General features: G+C 37.4%; 4 protein-coding genes across 4 annotated transcripts; all 4 read left to right on the forward strand.

Annotated features, from left to right (window-relative positions):
* Positions 1-948: 948 nt before the first annotated feature.
* On the forward strand, positions 949-1,435 carry LOC108038942. Its single transcript, XM_017115835.2, has one exon. The coding sequence runs from the start codon at positions 999-1,001 to the stop codon at positions 1,233-1,235; it is 237 nt and encodes a 78-aa protein (XP_016971324.1). The 5' UTR covers positions 949-998; the 3' UTR covers positions 1,236-1,435.
* Positions 1,436-3,640: 2,205 nt separating this feature from the next.
* On the forward strand, positions 3,641-4,543 carry LOC108038941 (enhancer of split malpha protein). Its single transcript, XM_017115834.2, has one exon. It carries the CDS (start codon positions 3,753-3,755, stop codon positions 4,203-4,205), a length of 453 nt encoding a protein of 150 aa, XP_016971323.1. The 5' UTR covers positions 3,641-3,752; the 3' UTR covers positions 4,206-4,543.
* A 4,142-nt stretch (positions 4,544-8,685) lies between these two features.
* LOC108038940 lies at positions 8,686-12,342 on the forward strand. The gene is made up of 3 exons (XM_044461634.1): positions 8,686-8,763; positions 9,880-12,132; positions 12,295-12,342. Exons 1-3 carry the CDS (start codon positions 8,713-8,715, stop codon positions 12,340-12,342), a joined length of 2,352 nt encoding a protein of 783 aa, XP_044317569.1. The 5' UTR covers positions 8,686-8,712.
* Positions 12,343-13,633: 1,291 nt separating this feature from the next.
* LOC108038943 (angio-associated migratory cell protein) lies at positions 13,634-18,429 on the forward strand. The gene is made up of 3 exons (XM_017115836.2): positions 13,634-14,570; positions 15,022-15,229; positions 18,155-18,429. Exons 1-3 carry the CDS (start codon positions 13,715-13,717, stop codon positions 18,366-18,368), a joined length of 1,278 nt encoding a protein of 425 aa, XP_016971325.1. The 5' UTR covers positions 13,634-13,714; the 3' UTR covers positions 18,369-18,429.
* The last annotated feature ends 261 nt before the right edge of the window (positions 18,430-18,690 follow it).

The following is an 18,690-nucleotide window of genomic DNA, read 5'->3' on the forward strand; positions in this document are numbered from 1 at the left end:
CCAAGTATTTCAAAAGGAGACGAAATCTGAATTTCGACACGAAACGAAACCTTAATTTTCATTGTGAAGAACAAGGGGAAAGAAGAAGGAACAAGTGTGGGGACAGTGAAGCCTGTCACAGTAAAAGCATATTTCTGAAGTGGTTTCTGCAAACCAGAAAAATCTTTATAGTTTTACTGAGATTTAAGGGTAGGGAATTGTCCCTGCAATAAACAGTGAAATCTGAATTTCAATAAGACCTGAAAATTCGAAATCCAAAGGAGCAAGTGTGAAGACAGTGAAGCCTGCCAAAAAAAACCCCTCACATTGATCTTAACTTCTCTGTAGCCATCGAAAAATTAAGAAAAATCGTTTGCTCCCTAAACTAATGTTTCACTGTATTGAAAAGGACCTCAATCTACCTGTACCGATCAAAAATGAATGTTGACGTGTAAATATTTTTCGTTTGCCGACAACATGTGTTTAACGAGGGTCTGTCACTTTTATCCTCCACTGTCAGCCTATTAACAATTAATAGCCAAAAACTAATCAAGGCATAAATTCGAGCCGAGTCCTCCGCAAACAAACCACTCAAATTACTAACCCGAACCCATGAAAAAGGGATGGTTATTTTTTCGGCATTTTTGTGCATGCTTGCCGCATCGTCCGATAAGTATTCGACTGAAATTATACTCTCCCACGACGAAATCGAGGGAGAGATTTATTTAGGGCCTTCGAAGTTGTGGCCTTACTTTGCACACGTGCAAGGGTCGCTCGAAAAGGGACCCATTCCGAACCGAAACTACCTGCAGAGAGTGGAGGAATGCGTGACTCTCATATCTGGAGAAACCGAAAAACACCTGCGGCAGGACCCGTCCTGATTGGTCGCCGCTTAGGGGTTGGTTGTGCAAGGATCGGGTATAAAAAGGGAGCGACATTTCGAATAGGACATCAAATTCAATCCCAGCGTTGAACAGTCAAGATCAGTCCTCCACAAAGCGAAATACATAGCTTCAAAAATGGCCTACGAAACTCTACTGAACACCACCTACGGGCAAGTCTGCCAGAAGAAGACCTACACCCCCGCCAAGGCCATGAAGAAGATCTTCAAGGTGGCCTGCAAAATCTTCAAGGCTTCGAATCACCAACAACTCAAGAGCCTTCCCATCCCGAAGGAAATCCCACTGCCAATATCCGATGAGGAGTTCCAGAACTCCCAGAACGAGAAACTGGAAGCCGAGCTCGTCCAACTGTGATCGGGGAAAATGGGAAATCCCGAAAACCCACTTCCTAAACAGCTTTAAGACTCCAACGGAATCGGTCTCTAAACATCCGCATCAGCTTTAACTCCACACTCAGCAAGTGGACATTTAAAAATGCATAAATATCCAGCTTTAATCATTGTCTTCCATCTATGTTTAAGCGTATGAATAAATACATAATATTAATATTGAAACTTGTTTGCATTTCTGATTTTTTATTCGAACTTTCCCTTTGTCATTTTAATTTCCTTGAAGGTTTTCCAAGAATTTGTAAACCAAAAACCGTTCTTACCCCTTCCCCATTCACGGAACAACAAGACCCTAAGAACCTTAACTCGAAAAAACCTTTACCTGTTCCCTTTTGATCAAAACCTGTTGTGGATTCGAAAAACTCGAAAAATCAAGCGGTGTGAGCTGAGCTGAAACCTGTTACCTCGGGGCGATTTCTGATTTTCGTTTTCTGCGCTCCTTCTTAGGGTTGGGCCCTGGACAAAATAAATCTCGAATTGCATCGGAACAGGTAGTGAGGGACCCCGTCCAGGTCCCTAAGATGATAAACAAAAACAAGGGCCGTACGAGCAGCAACAAAGACAATCCTATCTCAATAATAAATGCGAAAAAGCCGCACGGATCGGTTCGATCTTTCCAGCATTTCCAAAAGGGGGAATAATCATACATAAGGTTGTGTGGGCCTTATGTAAATAGTTTTTACATATAGTTGATGCAGATTTATTATTAAAAGCATACATCTAGGTACAGTTTGGCATACGATATTGGTTATCAGTATTCGAAATTAATGAAAATAGTTGAAATAAATAATAAATTATTGTAGAAAAAAGTATGAGCAATTATTTTTAAGATAATATTTAAATATTAAATTATAAATAATATAAAATCACAATTAAAAAAATATTTTTGTTTAAATATTACAAAATTTTAAAAACAAATTATTCATTTTCCAAAGTAAATCGATATTTTTATTGACTTTAATACTTTTTTATCACAATTAAAAAAATATTTTTGCTTAAATATTACAAAATTTTAAAAAATAAATTAGACATTTTCCAAAGTAAATCAATATTTTTATTAATATACATAAACTAATGTAAGAGTTTTATCCGAATTAAAAAAATATTTTTGCTTAAATATTACAAAATCTTAAAAATAAATTATACATTTTCCAAAGTAAATCGATATTTGTATTAATATACATAAACTAATGTAATAGTTATTAATAAAATGGTATTAATAAAATTAATATTAATATTTTGATAAGTTAAAAGTTATAAGTTAAAAGGATAGTTGGAATAAATCAGAACTAAATAAATAAATACCTATCTAAAGCGTTTATAGACTTACGACATTCTTAAAACAATGGGGCTTTAACTTTTAGATTGTTGAATTTGTAAATTGCAGATGATTACCGTGGCCAATCGTTTTATTTTCCAATTAATCCAATTAATGGATACATTTTACCCTTTCAATAAAAAGTAAAGGGGTAATAAATTTAATAAAGATATTCAAAATAATAAATTCAAACGAGGAAGAGACAGCATGATAATAAAGTGCTGAAACATACATATACAACAATCCCAAGAATATTTGCTATTTGATACACATTTATAGATGCACTTCAATGTCAAAACAGACCTCTCCTGCAGTCGGAAATTTTGCAATGATCGGGTGCCATTAGAACACGAGTTACAGTTTCCCACAAGCTGTAAATATAAATGTGAGACGAACAATCATATTGTCCCACAATAAATGAGTTATAATACGATACTTTCTCAAAAAATGAACCCCCATTCAATTAATTGGATGACTGAACCAAGAAAGAATCAACTAGTGATGTTAAAAAATGGAACCCCTGTCGTGACACGAAGTTAGCCTGGAAACCAATTACTTAAATAACAAAAATAACCAAGAGCTCCCCAACCGAACGTGAGAAATCTCGAGATCGTGCCTCAAAGGACTTTTGGCGATGCCATCACTAGTCGGCCAAACAATAACCATAAGAATGAAAGTGCACGATTTGGATAATTTGGCTCAGATTGTAGCTGGTTTTCGGTTACAGGATCGACATATTTCTGACGAACTGGCACAACAAACCCATCCGAAATCCAAAACAATAAATGGGTCTCCGAGAGAAGGCCAGAAATGTGCTGTTCCCACGCCAAGGATTCCTCCGGGGGATAATAGTCTTGGAAGGAGAAATGGGCTCGAGATTCCCACGCTTCGCACAAGATCTCGGGTCTCAGGTCCTGCAGGACCTACCTGCAGCCACCGACTAACGTGTGAAAATTCGGATCCTTGCACCTGCCTGCCTTTCGAGCGCTGTGATTGGCTGAGATGCTGTAGGATCCGCTCCTGGCTGCGAGAAGGTATAAATAGCGCCTCTGGTCTTAGAGACAGCATCACACAGCATCCGACCGTCGAAGCGAGAACATCTCAGCACGCACACGCATTCTACATTCTACGCACACACAAATTTATCTACGAAAACCATCTCAAATGTCGGCCATCAGCAAGCAGAAGAACTCCCCCACCATGTACAAGTCGAAAGTGTCGCCTTCTCGTCGCCTGAAGAACCTGCTCAAGCCCCTTCTCGGCCACGTCTTCAACCTGAAGAAGGAGCAGCAGCCCAAGAGGAGCTCCTACATCGCCTCCGAGGAGAAGGAGGCCGAGTTCGAGTGGCTCAACAACGACATGGACAACATGGCCAACGAGCATCTGGAGAACCGCCTGATCGAGGAAATCCGCCAGTGCGCCAAGGAAGACGCGGTCATCGTTTATAACGAGAACGGTTCCGGCGAGCTGCAAACCATTGACCAGGAGGACTACTACGTTCCGGTGCACTTTGCCCGCACCAATGGCGGCACCTTCTTCTGGACCTCGTTGCAACCCAAAGCCTGCGAACCCTACGCCATCGAGTGGAACTTCCTGGATCGCTGGGCTCAAGCTTGAACCAATCGCTTGGAGCTAAAACGTCAACTTTGATCAACAATGGGGTTTTTCAACTTTCAATTGGGATAACTTCAACTGGACTGGAGCTCGGTTCTCCAGCGGGATGGGTACTCCAGAGTTTGGGCACTTCGACTTTGGGTTCATCGGTCTTGGGCAGCGCTTTTGGGATTTTCTGACTCACTGAAAATTTCCAAAAAGCGATTGGGTAACCACATCTATTAGTGGCGGGAGGTATTCCAACAATTATCCTATTTTTGCTGTGCAAAAATGGGTTTCAATTGTTTGGTTTTTTTAAACTACATTTGTAAACAAAAACTAAAATAAACAACGAAAACATATTTGAATTCCTTATTATTTACGGTGGATAAATACGGTTATTTACCACATGGTACATGGGATGTACAAAATCTGGTCCTGCCATGGGTAAACAAGCAAGAAATCCTGTCTGCAGATCCTTTCAAGATGTGGGACATTCCCACGGCACCAAACATGTGTTGGGTTTTTGTTTACTGTTACCCAAAGATCTAGCTGAGATTTCGGAAAATGTGTGGAAAATGGTGAGGAAAACTGCCATCAACATATATTTATATATATGGTTTAGATAACAGCTCAATGGTTTCGTGTTAGGGTTTAAAACAAACTTCTAATACACGAAACACTTTCATTAGAAGTTACAGTTAGCTACAGATAAGATTGGGCACCATAAAAGAAACTGCGTTGACCTTTTCTGTTCTACTTTCACCACTGTTCGGGATTCTGAAAATAATAAAAAGTTATCTTTATATTTGAATACATATCAAGGAAAATTAGAAAACAGAAAACAAAGAGAGAAGACAAAAAAATAAGAAATACATTTAGAAGATACTGTTAAGTATGGATGTTTATTTTAAATAAAATTTAATTTAGTATACAACGCTAATCGTATTAATTGCATAATAAGTGCTAGTTGCTAGGGCCTTCGAGTCGAGATTTCGGCATAAAAATTAATTAATTTTAATTTGGTTTAAACAATAAATTCACTTTTAGATATTCTGAAAAAGATTTCTGTCCAAAGTTTTAGTTTATATTCCGATCGTTAATCGAAATTTTTGTATGGTCCTAAGTTAATGTTTTTTTCCAGGTCAATACAAAGGTAAAAAAATATTTTATTGTTTTCCAAAAAAAATCTTAATTCTTACGGAAATTATCAAATATAAATAGATTTCGATTCATCACTTAAGTTCAGTTTCTGCACAAGTACAATTTGAAAATATTGAATTAAAGAATTACCATTTGCAGATTCAATATGTCAGGATTGACAGTCAGCATGGATCAGTGCCTGTCGGATTTATGACCTTTTCAATTACCTTTCCCAACCAATATTTTATTAACTTAATTACCGTCTGAAAAAAATAATATATGGCTGAAAAGATTTAATAATGAGTAAATAATTTAGTATTTCTTCAGCCTCTGAATATTGTAATACAGATTTTTTGCTGATTCAAAACAAGAATAGGGAAGTAATAAACACAAAAAAGTTTTTTGTTAGCTTCCCCATGAAGAGTTTTTTTATTTCATCAAAGGAAAAACTAATGTTCTTACAAGCTAAATTGCACTTAACGGTAATGGAAGACGTGAGCGACGCTGTTGCTTTCTTAAACGTAACGCAGTCTAAAGTTTTTACAATAACGTAATAGTGATTTTCAAACATAACAAAGGTATAACAATCAAATCTTAACTGTAGGGTATTAACAATCACAGCTAACGTTCCAGGAACGTGAAACCAACAACAAATCAGTTAAAAACAAATCAGTTAATAACAAATCAGCTAATAACAAATCAGCTAATATTGCACATGATACTGTGGGGGTGTTGACCTTGGGGGAAACGTCGTCAAACGGAGTCTTCTGTTCGAGTTTGTGTCCCGCCAAGTCACCATTGCACTTTCCTCCAGCCCGGTCCTGTTTGGTCCTCCGACTCCGCGATCACCAGTCCTGTTCCATTTTGCTTTTTTCGGTGGGTGGTGGATGCTGGGTGGTGGGAGTTGTCGGGGAGCCAAGCGGTCTTTAAAGCTTCTGTACCAACCAAATTTACGTAAGATTACGTAGGGGTTGCGCTTGGAGCGCGTTTAAAGCTGCGACAATCCTCTCCCGCCGCCCTCTCCCTGTACTTTTGGAGATAGGGAGAGGAGCAACCTCTCCTTTTGGAGATAGGAGAGTGGGTGACTCCCCGAGATGAGGAGATGTGATCGTTAACGGTTTTGCTTGAGCACTGACTCTCCGATCGGCGGATCGCCGGATTTTATACAACTCGCGGCACGACGACGTTGACGTTGACGCCGCTGCCGCGTAAATAGAGATAAACAAAGCGCACTCGCACTCACACTTAGTCACCGTCCCTTGCCCACACACACATATGCGATTCCCCGGCTCTCTTTTGTCGTGTCTGTGTTTGCCTTTCGTTATCAACCATTTATTGTGGACCCTTTTTGGTTATCTCCAGTCGACGGGCTACTACCCATTTTTATGTTTATCACTTTTTACCCACCCCTCGCACGATCTTCTGTTTACTTCAGGTCATTCGATTCGACTGCACTCTGAGAAAATTGGTACGTCTTCGTCTTCCATTCCCTTCTTGAGAATGAAAGGTATTTCTAGGAAAAAAATCTTAAAAATTAGGCAGACACTGTCACAATATCCTGACTCAACAAATAGAAATATAAAAGTGTTGCCTATTTAAAGGCGTTTTCTGGAAGAAATAAAAATACAGCAAAAAACGAAAGGATTATTAAAAACTGCGCTAACCGAATAACGATGTTAAATTTTATAAGTATTACAGTCATTCTTAGATAGTTTTGTATTTCACTTAAGTATTTTTATTTCTATATGTCTATTATCTAAATTAATATCTATATCTGTTAAGGATGTTAAATATTATAAAATGTTATGTATAATTATCAAACAAAAAATGTTTTCTTTACACTTTAATATTGCTTATAAGCTCAATTTCTAAAATCAATATTTTTAAATTTTACTTTTTGAAATACTTTTATTGTAGATAAGAACATTTTCTAAATTAATTAGTGTTTTTCCATTAAAAAACGTTCACTTTTTGGTGATTCATTTATTTTTTCACAAATGTTTGATATAGCAAAAGCAAATCTTATTATTTTTTTGACTGCGCTGCACGTTGGAAACTCTTTTGACTTTGCAGTTTCCTTTCTGTTCTTTGTGTGATTTGTTTTCGTTTAATCTTCTTCCACACGCACGTTCGGCAGCATCAGCATCTCTAGGGTCCGCCGCACCTCCACTCCATTCCATCCAAACCCAACTCGCCCTTCCCTTTTCTTTGACTCGTTTTTAACGATCTCGCGGACCCCAAAACAAGAATCGTCCCTCGCCAGTGGGGCTTATGTGCATTCCTCATATGAAACTGCCACTCGCATGTGGATGCAGATACAGATACATAAAGCGCATGTACAAGCTACATATACACCAACACTTTACGCCCCTCTGGAAATGCAGTTTAATGACCGTTCATGACCAAGTCAATCAGATGCGGGACTATTTACGCATAGCAAAATCAGAGAAAACGATTCGACTACGAATTTTGTAGACACCCTGGAATGGGGGACCGTTCAAAGCAAATTAGATAAACCAAATAGGGATCGGAACAAGGGTATTAAATAACTATTACAACGCATAACAAAGTAACAAATACCGGCTTGACAAACTTATGCTGGTTAGCTTGATATTTCCTTAAATATAAATATTTTTTTATCGTTTGAGTAGAGAGACGATTTTTTTACATTATCTTTAAACCAAATTATTCAGTTCTCAAATTATAATTTAAATGGTATAGTCTGAAAATGTTGCGTTGTAAACATTTATATTAGCCTTTAACATTAAAACTTTAAATAGTGTCAATTTGTTATGGAAAATAATTAGATATAATGCTCTTTTTTTTTTTTTAACAATTGTTTCTTGTCCATTATAAAATTAAATATTTTATTTTTATAAATTATAAAAATAATTAAAGATTTCAAGTTTTTGATTGTTTTATTTACGTTATAAAGATAGAATGTACATAAAGAATAAATATAGATTTTAAAAAACATACAAAATGTAAAAAAAATCAAAAGAGTATCATATCTTTTGGCATAAATCTTTTTTCCTGTTAATGTTTACCCTAGGTCTTATCAATAAACCCCTACAATTACCAAGGACAGCAGGTAGGAGCGTTGCTAGAATTGCTTCCCCTAATCATTTCCTTTTCTCCGTGACTCCCTTTTAGAGCCCTCCATATAAAATCATGGGAACGTACGTTATGCGTGCGCTCCTCACGCGCAGGACACGTACGGAAGAAACCGTGGGAAACGAAACCGAAATGCACCTAAACAATAATAAATGCACCAGACCCTAGAAGAGGGTAACAATAGACAGGTCCCTCCGCACCCGGGCCACTTCGAATTGAATTAGAAAAGGTTGCCCAGGTGGAGTTGGGGGTAGACCTTAATGGGTCCCAAAGAATGAATGCAATCAGATGTAAATCAAGCAGCCAAGTTAGCAGTCAAGTCATGGTAAATAGCCAACCCCTCAAGAAAGGAGAATAGTGCAACGAAATCATCCCCGGGACTTACAAAAAATATAACCAATCATGTTTATTAGTTTTTGTTTTCTCCATTCAAGCTGTGTCAATCTTGACCATCATAGAAATTTTTTTTGGGTGCCAGAGTTTTTTTTCCGTTAGAAATATCTTTGACTAAATTCCAGCTACATTTTCATTAATTTTATTCCAAAATATTAATTTTCTGTTCTGTTGTATTGTTAGGCAATGTCTTACGATTCTTGTTAAATGTATTTACTTTCGTGAAAGAATTCAAAATGATATGCGGATCTATATTGGGTAAAGCAGTTTTGTGTAATCCGAAAAATCGGTCTACATTTATGTTTAGTTTTCACATAAATTAAATTTGTAAAGTACACTTGGAGCTCGCTTAACACGGGGGTTACGTTCCTAAAAATCCTCGTGTTAAACGAAATCGTGTTAAGCGAAACATGGATTCAGTACAAAACAAGGGGTTACGTTCTCAAAATTCAAAATTGGCAGAAAACAAAATTTTGTATTGTTCAAATTTTGTCTGTTTTTATTAAAGTTTCATACATTTGTTCAAAATTAACCAATAATTTTTATGTATATGCCTTTTATAAGGGCTTAACATTCATAATTTCAAAATTAAAAGTTGGTATTAAATTAAAAAAATTGCTTCATATAATTAATTAACAGGTTAAACTTTATAGAAACTTAAAAATATTAAAAAGTAAGGAGATCATATGTTGCTATTCATATCAAATGCATTTGGTGGCATTTATAGCCAGTTTGTTTCAACATGTTTTTTTTGGTGGCTTCTTTAAAAAAATCATTCATTTTCGATTGTTTGATGGCTTTAAAGACAAAAAAAATATATATCGAAATTTTGCAATCGTGAAAGAACGAGGTTTTTATCGTGTTAAAAGGGGGAGCAAATTTGTAACCGTGTAAGACCGAGTTCGTGCTAAAAGAGTCCGTGTTAAGCGAGGGCCAAGTGTAAGTCAAAGTTCCCCCAAACCAAAAGATTCCGCCCTTCAATTCTTCCATGAGCGCCAGATGAAATGATAAATTTAGTTAAATTTCCAAATAAATTTTTCTTATACAGATTCGCTTGGGACTAATGCTCGTATTCCTGCTTGTGGTTGCAGCCCCTAAGAAATCAGATCATCCACAAAGGAAAAAAAATGGTGCTGCTTTTCAAATTTTTCATGGTGAAATCGAGAAGTATGAGCTTTGTGTAAAACTGGTAATGGTGTGCCGAAAACTGAAGGATAGGGCGCCCGATTACACTGATTTTGAGGAGGAGGCGAATGGCGAGTTGAATGCTGAAGATGAAGCTGAATACAGAGAGTCGAATTGCGTACCCACGGGTCTCTCATCAGACGGAGAAAAATATTTTTGGCATATTGTCGCCCAATGGCAGAAGGAAATTGACGACAGATTTTTAATTCAGAACCTATTCGTGGTGATAAAGACGACCGACAACGGGCGAAATACAAAGTTGGCTTTTGGCAAATGGCAAGGCTGGTGCAACAGAACTGATTTTCCGGACGATTTAACAGAAACACCTGAAGAAGAAGATCGCAGTGTAACGGTCTCACCCAATCCACCCACATTATCAGGAACGCTACCACCATCGATAGAATGCGATGGGAATAGCCAACATGGCAAATGGATCTTTAACGAGGTCAAAGAAACCCGCAACTTGGGTAAAGTCGTTAGGGGGTTTTCAAACTTTTTGTTATCCCTCGAAAAGTACGCGAGGACAAAGTGCTGTCCCTATAGGACAGTCAGAGATCGCTTGGAAATCATACACGATGGCATTGATTTTTTACAGAACCTTCAGGGCAAAGAATCCTCCACAAACATCGATTACACTGATATAAATTCCGATATTTTCAATCTCAGAAGCAGATTAGAGCAGTTCAATTACGAAACATACAGAGATGGTGGTGCCAATTACTCGTCGGGAAGATGTTGTCCCAATATTTTAGATGAGCTGAACAGTTTCAAAAGTGATTTTGTAAGAAATCTGAAATCTATAGGCCCACAGAAACCAAACATAGACTACAATCCGTTTATGGAAAAAGAAAAGAGATTGCAAGATATGTATTTCAATCAACTTGGGGTTACTCGCGTACTAGAAAATTCTATGAGAAATCTGAGTAGTAAGGATACTTGTTGCGATGAGGGAAAATCAAAAATTAACCATATAGAGCAATTTTTAAATGATCTAAAGCGTGACCACTCTCTTGAAGAATTATCAAAATTAATAGACCCATTAAAAGAAAGTCTGGCTTATACCAAAGAATCACTTTCAGGTACGGAAAGACTGCTTGTCTTTGAAGACGGAAATATCCAGAAACTGACCTTATTATGCGGAAAAGAATGCCGTCAGGATGATCCAAAGTTAGCGTCTCTTCAGGGATTAATTTTTAATGTGGACAAATTGGAAAACAAAATCAATAACATGAGTAAATTAGGCTCTATAAATGTATTACAATCCGTAAATTTGCTTAATATTAAACAATCTATAGACATTGTAAACGACATGGTCAAAGATAGTTCTCCGGTATACGCTAATATTACAATTATTAAAAAGAAATTGAGGAAAATTCGTTTTAGAAACATTCCAAAAAATTTAGACCATTCTAGTTCAAGAAGATGTTGTTTAAAGGATTTGGTTGAATTAAGTAATCTTTTGGAAAATATCAATAAGGCGCAAAACGATACTAGCTTTTATCATGAGGTCCAAGAAAATATGGTAAAACAGCAATTTCAAGAAATTGTAGATAAGCAAAACGATTTGGAAGGATCAGACCCTAACCCACCCAATGATTTACAACTTATGATAGATCAATTAGAAAGGGATCTAGACAACTTAACAGAGAATGGCATTAACAAATTGGACAGAGAAATGCAATACGACCAAATAAAATTCGAAATAGAAAAGGAAAAGTTCGATAGGGACGTCCAGGAACAGTTAAAAAATATTAATCTTTTCGGAGAAGAAATGAAAAAGGAACAAAGTCTAATTGAAGATCGCATTGCCAAATTTAAAGCTAAAATGCTGGAAGCGCCAAAAGCTTATGAAGAGAAATTAAGCAAACTTGAGGCAATAGCCCTTGAGTTCCCCGAGCAGATTAAGAGTTATGAAAAGGATCTAGAGTCCCGAATCGATATCCTGCAACAGCAACTTAAGGACCTGGACAAGGAGATCGAAAACACAGAGCATAGGGCAGACATTTGCGACGGAGAATGTGACTTTGGTGACCTTGACTCTGTGGACGAACTGATTGAAAGGGTGCAGGCTATTAAGGACAAACTAAGTCCAAAGTCAACGCCTGTCAAGAAAAAAGTAGGTTCACAGATAATGGTTGTCAAGAATAAACTTAGTTTTAAATATAAGAAAAAAGGTTAAATTCTATATAAAAATTTGACATGTTTTCTAAATTAAATTTTCTATTCTTAAATTTTCGGATCATTACGAAGTAAAAAATACAAATATACCTTATTTAAGATCATATTTCAAGATTTTAATAAAAATTGGATTAAGAAATTCGAATAAAACAATATAATTTTTTTTAAAACCTAATCACCCCATTTAATATTTTTTTTTTGTTATTATACCCCTTAATACCCTTTTATAATTTTGGTCAGAAGTTTGTAACGCAGTGAAGGAGACGTTCCCGACCCCATAAAGTATATATATTCTTGATCAGGATCAATAGGGAGTAGATATGGCCATGTCCGTCTGTCCGCCTGTCCGTCCGACCGTCTGTACGTCTGTTTCAATACCGTTTGCGAGTTCAGTTTAAAAGCTAGCGATCTGAAACTTTCACAGTCGTCCTAAAACATGTGTACGCAGATCAAGCTATATCCTATATCTCCCATAGGAACAATCGGATATAACTTTCGAGAATGGAAGATATTTCGCGCAGTGTAAAAGCAAATAACATAAATCTCCCCAAATCTTATTTTTTTATGCATACCTTGATCAGGCTAAAAGCGCTTGGTGATCGGATTTCTATATCCTATAGCTCCCATAGAAACAATAGGGTGAAATCGGTTAAAATTTAATGATTTTAAGGATATTTCGCACATTATATAAGCAATTGACATGAATCTTTCCCAATCGTATTTTTTTATGCATACCTTGATAAGGGTAAAGTCTTGTTTATTTACGCATATCTTGATTAGGGTAAAAGCGCTTGCCGATCGGACGTCTATATCTTAAAGCTTCAGTAGGAAAAATTGTTAAAGGCTGCGAAAGTATCAATTTTTTTCAATTTTTATATGACATTTTTGCAGTATAAAAACATTTGACATCAAACGATGCAAATCTAGTTTATTTATGTATACCTTATTCCTTTCGCTACTTTTCCAGTTTTAGCAATTTCGGCAAAGTCTGCAAGGGTATTAAAACTTCGGCTTGCCGAAGTTAGCTTCCGTCTAGAAAGTAATGTATTTATTTCTCAAACATGCGTCTGCGAAAAATTTTTAATTTGGAATCTTTTTTGTTCTAACAATTAATTTGTTGTTTTAACGAATGAAACCGTTAAGGTTTAAAAAACCCGCTCTATTTCGCACATTGTGCAACACTAAAAACTAGTAACGGTTACGTTTTATGCATTACGTATGGGTACGTTTTTATTTTGTAGTACGTAACAATTTCGTATAACTTAAATCTGAAATGCGTTTTATTAGTAATTACAATTGTTGGGTAAGATAAATTGGCGGTAAATATGTGTTGTTTTTAAATAACATAATGGCTTGGCGATTAATCTGGTGGAAAATATATCGATAGTTCCAGCAAACAATCAATGTTTGGAAACAAATAAACATTGGAAAGAGTTGCCATATCGTACAACTGCTAGCACGTGTGACGCTGCTAATTGTTATTTTATTTTCCCAATTTTTAACCAAATAGAAGGGAAAGGATGCGGGACAACACACCGCCGCACCGTCCAAACCTGGAGGAGGAAGATGACGAGCTGCTGGAGATGATTGACCTGGATCAAGAGCCGCTGGACGAAGATGACGACGACTTAGAGGAGGTGACATTGGAGCAACTGGAGGCCCGACTCGCCGGTGGCGATGATGACGACGACGACGAGGAGGATGAGGAGGAACTGCGCGATCGCGAGAGGATAGCCAACATCAGGGACGAGGCTGAGATAACCTTCCGAAAGCACAAGGCGCCGGTTTTCGCCTGCAGCCTGCATCCTTCATATAATTGGGCAGTAACCGGCAGCGAAGATGATTGTTCCTACGTGTGGGACACCTCCACCGGCGAGGTCCTCTTCGAGATCACCGAGCACAAAGACACCGTCACGGAAACCCACTTCAGCCACGACGGCGTATATCTGGCCACTGGTGACCTGGCCGGCGAACTGTTCGTCTTCAAGGTCAGCGAACAGCGCGAGGAGCGCCCGATCCTGGCAAAAGTCTGGGAGTACTCCATGAGCGACATGTCCTGGCTCTTCTGGCATCGGGCTGCCAACGTTCTGCTGGCGGGCAGCGACAGCGGCGAGGTCTTTGTGTGGCGCATCCCCAGCGGGGATTGTAAGATCCTGCCGGGACAGTCGTCGCGATGCGAGTCCGGAGAGCTCAGTGGCGATGGCAAGAAGCTGTTTACGGCCTACATAAACGGATCTGTCAAACTGTGGGATCTGAAGAGCTGCCAGGTGCTCATGGAGGTCAACGAACAGCATCCCATGGGATTCGGCGAAATCACGCACGCGGTGGTGGCATGCGAGAGGGAATCTCCCTTCTACATCTGCGCGGAGGCGTCAGGTGAGCGCCGGACTTAATTAAATATATAGGAAACCAACAAACCCTTAGAGGAATCGCGATCTAATTATTTTTATATTGCAAACCTGAAATTTATGGTTTAGAATTAGTTTATGCTTTTGTATTTTTGATTTAAATTCGATTTGCAAAGGGCATTTCTTGCCAAATTTTGTAAGCATCCCAGTATAAATCTCCCCGGTTTAAATTAATCTAGGGATAACGCAGTTATATATCCCTGCAAATGGTCAAATAATATTGCTTTAATAGTTTTCAATATTTCTAAGAAAATCTTTGTTCGAAACAAAACGTTTACCTAATTACAAAACTTACAAATAAAACAAAACATTTGATAGACCCAGTTGTTCAGCATGAACGATCTAGTTCAACATTAATCAGATTATAACCTTTTGTTGTCATTATTATGTCAGAAATTAATATAAATTTTTCATTTTAGGCAAAATGCTGTTTTGCACTAACAACGGACCTGTGAGCACGATTCAATCGGAGCACGGCATTGAGTGCCTGGCCTTTGCTCCCCCTGCAGCGGATCTCAAGCTCTTTGCTTGTGGCTCGCTGGACGGCAGAATTTCCATCTGGGACTACTCCAAAACATCGCTCCGTACGATATGCGAAAACCCAGTACCAAACGATGGTGTCATAAGGTGAGCACGACCAAGCTGTAAAACTACAATTAAAATATTTTTAGATTGGTACAAAATTAATTGTAAACAAGAAAGGAACGCTAACTTCGGGCGGAGCCGAAGTTGATATACCCTTGCAGAATACTCTGTAAATTATATTCTCCAAAATTATTCATATGATGCATTCTTAATACTCATAAAAAATCCGAACTTCCTAACTTTAACAACAACAAAGTTATGGCATTTCCAATCGTTCAGTTATATGGCAGCTATAGGATATAGTCGGCCGATCCTTATGAAATTTGATAGGTCGGATTGATTGGCCAAAAATAAAATCCATAGAAAATCCCAACTTCCTAACTTTACAAACACCAAAGTTATGGCATTTCCGATCAATCAGTTATATGGCAGCTATAGGATATAGTCGGCCGATCCTTATGAAATTTGGTAGGTCGGATTGATTGGCCCAAAATAAAATCCATAGAAAATCCCAACTTCCTAACTTTACAAACACCAAAGTTATGGCATTTCCGATCAATCAGTTATATGGCAGCTATAGGATATAGTCGGCCGATCCTTATGAAATTTGGTAGGTCGGATTGATTGGCCAAAAATAAAATCCATAGAAAATCCCAACTTCCTAACTTAACAAACACCAAAGTTATGGCATTTCCGATCATTCAGTTATATGGCAGCTATAGGATATAGTCGGCCGATCCTTATGAAATTTGGTGGGTCGGATTGATTGGCCAAATATAAAACCCATAGAAAATCCCAACTTTCTAACTTTACAAACACCAAAGTTATGTCATTTCCGATCAATCAGTTATATGGCAGCTATAGGATATAGTCGGCCGATCCTTATGAAATTTGGTAGGTTGGATTGATTGGCCAAATATAAAACCCATAGAAAATCCCAACTTCCTAACTTTACAAACACGAAAGTTATGGCATTTCCGATCAATCAGTTATATGGCAGCTATAGGATATAGTCGGCCGATCCCGGCCGTTCCGACTTATATACTGCGTGCAAAGGAAAGAAGGGTGTGTGCAAAGTTTCAATCCGATAGCTTTAAAACTGAGAGACTAGTTTGCGTAGAAACAGACAGACGGACAGACGGACAGACGGACATGGCTATATCAACTCAGGAGGTGATCCTGATCAAGATATATATACTTTATAGGGTCGGAGATGTCTCCTTCACTGCGTTGCACACTTTTGACCAAAATTATAATACCCTCTGCAAGGGTATAACAAGAAAGGAAAGCTAACTTCGGGCGGAGCCGAAGTTGAAATACCCTTGCAGAATATTATGCAAATTATATTCTCCAAAATTATTCATATGATGCATTCTTAATACTCATAAAAAATCCCAACTTCCTAACTTTAAAAACACCAAAGTTATGGCATTTCCAATCGTTCAGTTATGTATATGGCAGCTATAGAATATAGTCGTCCGATCCTTATGAAATTTGATATGTCGGATTGATTGGGCAAAAATAAAACCCATAGAAAATCCCAACTTCCTAACTTAACAAACACTAAAGTTATGGCATTTCCGATCAATCAGTTATATGGCAGCTATAAGATATAGTCGTCCGATCCTTATGAAATTTGGTACGTCGGATTGATTGGCCAAATATAATACCCATAGAGAGTCCCAACTTCCTAACTTAACAAACAGCAGAGTTATGGCATTTCCGATCAATCAGTTATATGGCAGCTATAGGATATAGTCGGCCGATCGCGGCCGTTCCGACTTATATACTGCGTGCAAAGGAAAGAAGGGTGTGTGCTAAGTTTCAATTCGATATCTTTAAAACTGAGAGACTAGTTCGCGTAGAAACAGACAGACGGACAGACGGACATGGCTATATCAACTCAGGAGGTGATCCTGATCAAGAATATATATACTTTATAGGGTCGGAGATGTCTCCTTCACTACGTTGCACACTTTGGACCAAAATTATAATACCCTCTGCAAGGGTATAATAACCTTTATAAGTACAACCAAAGTTTTACTTTTTGTATATTATTTAAAGTAACAAGCCCCAAACCAAGCATTTTTGCGCTTTTGTTATAACTTCTTTAGAGAAGTTCATGTGACAAGCACTATTTAAACATTTTTGTTATTATTTTGAACCATATTTTTTTCCCAACTATAAAGCACTAATCCGGTAAACATCGTACCTAATGGTAGAATGTACAAAAAATATAATATTTTATGCAATTGTATAAGTGCAAATCTCCCAAGTAAACCACCTCATTTCAGAAGGTCCGGATATTTAGCACCTTTTTGAGAACTAAAAATGTTATTTTATGGAAGCCAATTTCTAGCGAAAAAATCATCAATCATCATAAGCCCATCTTAAAAATCAGAAGGTTTAAAATAAAAAGTATGCAAATTTACAAAAAGTTCAAAAAATTAAATGTTGTAACTTTAATAAGCAAAAAATAATACATTTTCGCTTAATACGTTGATTTGCGAAATATTGGTTAGTATGACACATAAATATAAGTCGATTTCCATCAAAACTCAAGGTTATAAACGCTACAGTACCACTTTTTGGTCAAAAACCACCTATTTTACACCATTAAAAAAATATAAAAATTTGACAATTTTGATCTGATTTAACATTAATTATGTTTAAAAATTTTGGCGATCGGGCGTCTATATCCTATATTGTACACATACGATGTTAAAAGACCCAAGAATCTATCTTTCCCCCTGCGCGAAATATTTAAGCACTAATAATTCAAGCTGATCAATAATATATGTACAACTTTATAAGGACGGAAATGTCTCCTTTAATGTGTTTCAAACTTCCAACATACCAACAATACCAAGGGTTCACATATGTTATATACAAAAAAAACTTAAACTACTTTATTTCTTAGACGACTTTTGTACGGTATAGTTAAATGATTTTCTTTAATTATTTCAGAATCAAGTGGTTGAACGACCACACTATTCTGGCGGCCACAACGCAGGGCAATCTGAATGCATTTGACGCCCGTACAGGATCGCTGAAATTTACGCTGACGGGTCACTTCTATCACATCTACGAGTTTGTCTATAAGGCGCAAGAAAATCTGCTGCTGACGGTGTCCGAGGACAACACAGCCAAGATATTCAAGGTCCCGGCGCTGGGTGATTAGTTAGAATATAAAAATGTTGTACCGTGCTGTATATGTAAATAGTAAATACATATAAAAATTACGATTTTTTGTTCACCTCGGCAGCCAGGAGCATTGAACCCTCGGGGCGGTCCTGTTTCACTTGTCCTATATACATATACCAAATAATGGGGGAAGTCAAAAGCTGACTAAATATAGAACAAACAAAGCAGGTACAGTTTGAGTTAAGAAAATAGCACCGCCAGTGAAACACTTTTCTTGTTGTGTCTCCCGCCGGTAATTTTTGAAATAAAATATTTAAGTAAATAATAAATGTAAACGATGCACGATTATGGAACGATAC

This window comes from Drosophila rhopaloa, unplaced genomic scaffold (genome assembly GCF_018152115.1).
Source record: "Drosophila rhopaloa isolate 14029-0021.01 unplaced genomic scaffold, ASM1815211v1 contig_47, whole genome shotgun sequence".
Taxonomy (NCBI): Eukaryota; Metazoa; Arthropoda; class Insecta; order Diptera; family Drosophilidae; genus Drosophila; species Drosophila rhopaloa.

Excerpts from the sequence above, each read along its gene's own strand:
- LOC108038941 (XM_017115834.2), top strand. The coding sequence starts at position 3,753 with ATGTCGGCCATCAGCAAGCAGAAGAACTCCCCCACCATGTACAAGTCG.
- LOC108038942 (XM_017115835.2), top strand. The coding sequence starts at position 999 with ATGGCCTACGAAACTCTACTGAACACCACCTACGGGCAAGTCTGCCAG.
- LOC108038940 (XM_044461634.1), top strand. The coding sequence starts at position 8,713 with ATGAATGCAATCAGATGTAAATCAAGCAGCCAAGTTAGCAGTCAAGTC. Across the intron at positions 8,764-9,879 it reads AAGTTAGCAGTCAAGTCATG|ATTCGCTTGGGACTAATGCT; the intron begins GTAAATAGCCAA and ends TTTCTTATACAG. Across the intron at positions 12,133-12,294 it reads CAACGCCTGTCAAGAAAAAA|ATCATATTTCAAGATTTTAA; the intron begins GTAGGTTCACAG and ends ACCTTATTTAAG.
- LOC108038943 (XM_017115836.2), top strand. The coding sequence starts at position 13,715 with ATGCGGGACAACACACCGCCGCACCGTCCAAACCTGGAGGAGGAAGAT. Across the intron at positions 14,571-15,021 it reads CATCTGCGCGGAGGCGTCAG|GCAAAATGCTGTTTTGCACT; the intron begins GTGAGCGCCGGA and ends TTTTCATTTTAG. Across the intron at positions 15,230-18,154 it reads CCAAACGATGGTGTCATAAG|AATCAAGTGGTTGAACGACC; the intron begins GTGAGCACGACC and ends TAATTATTTCAG.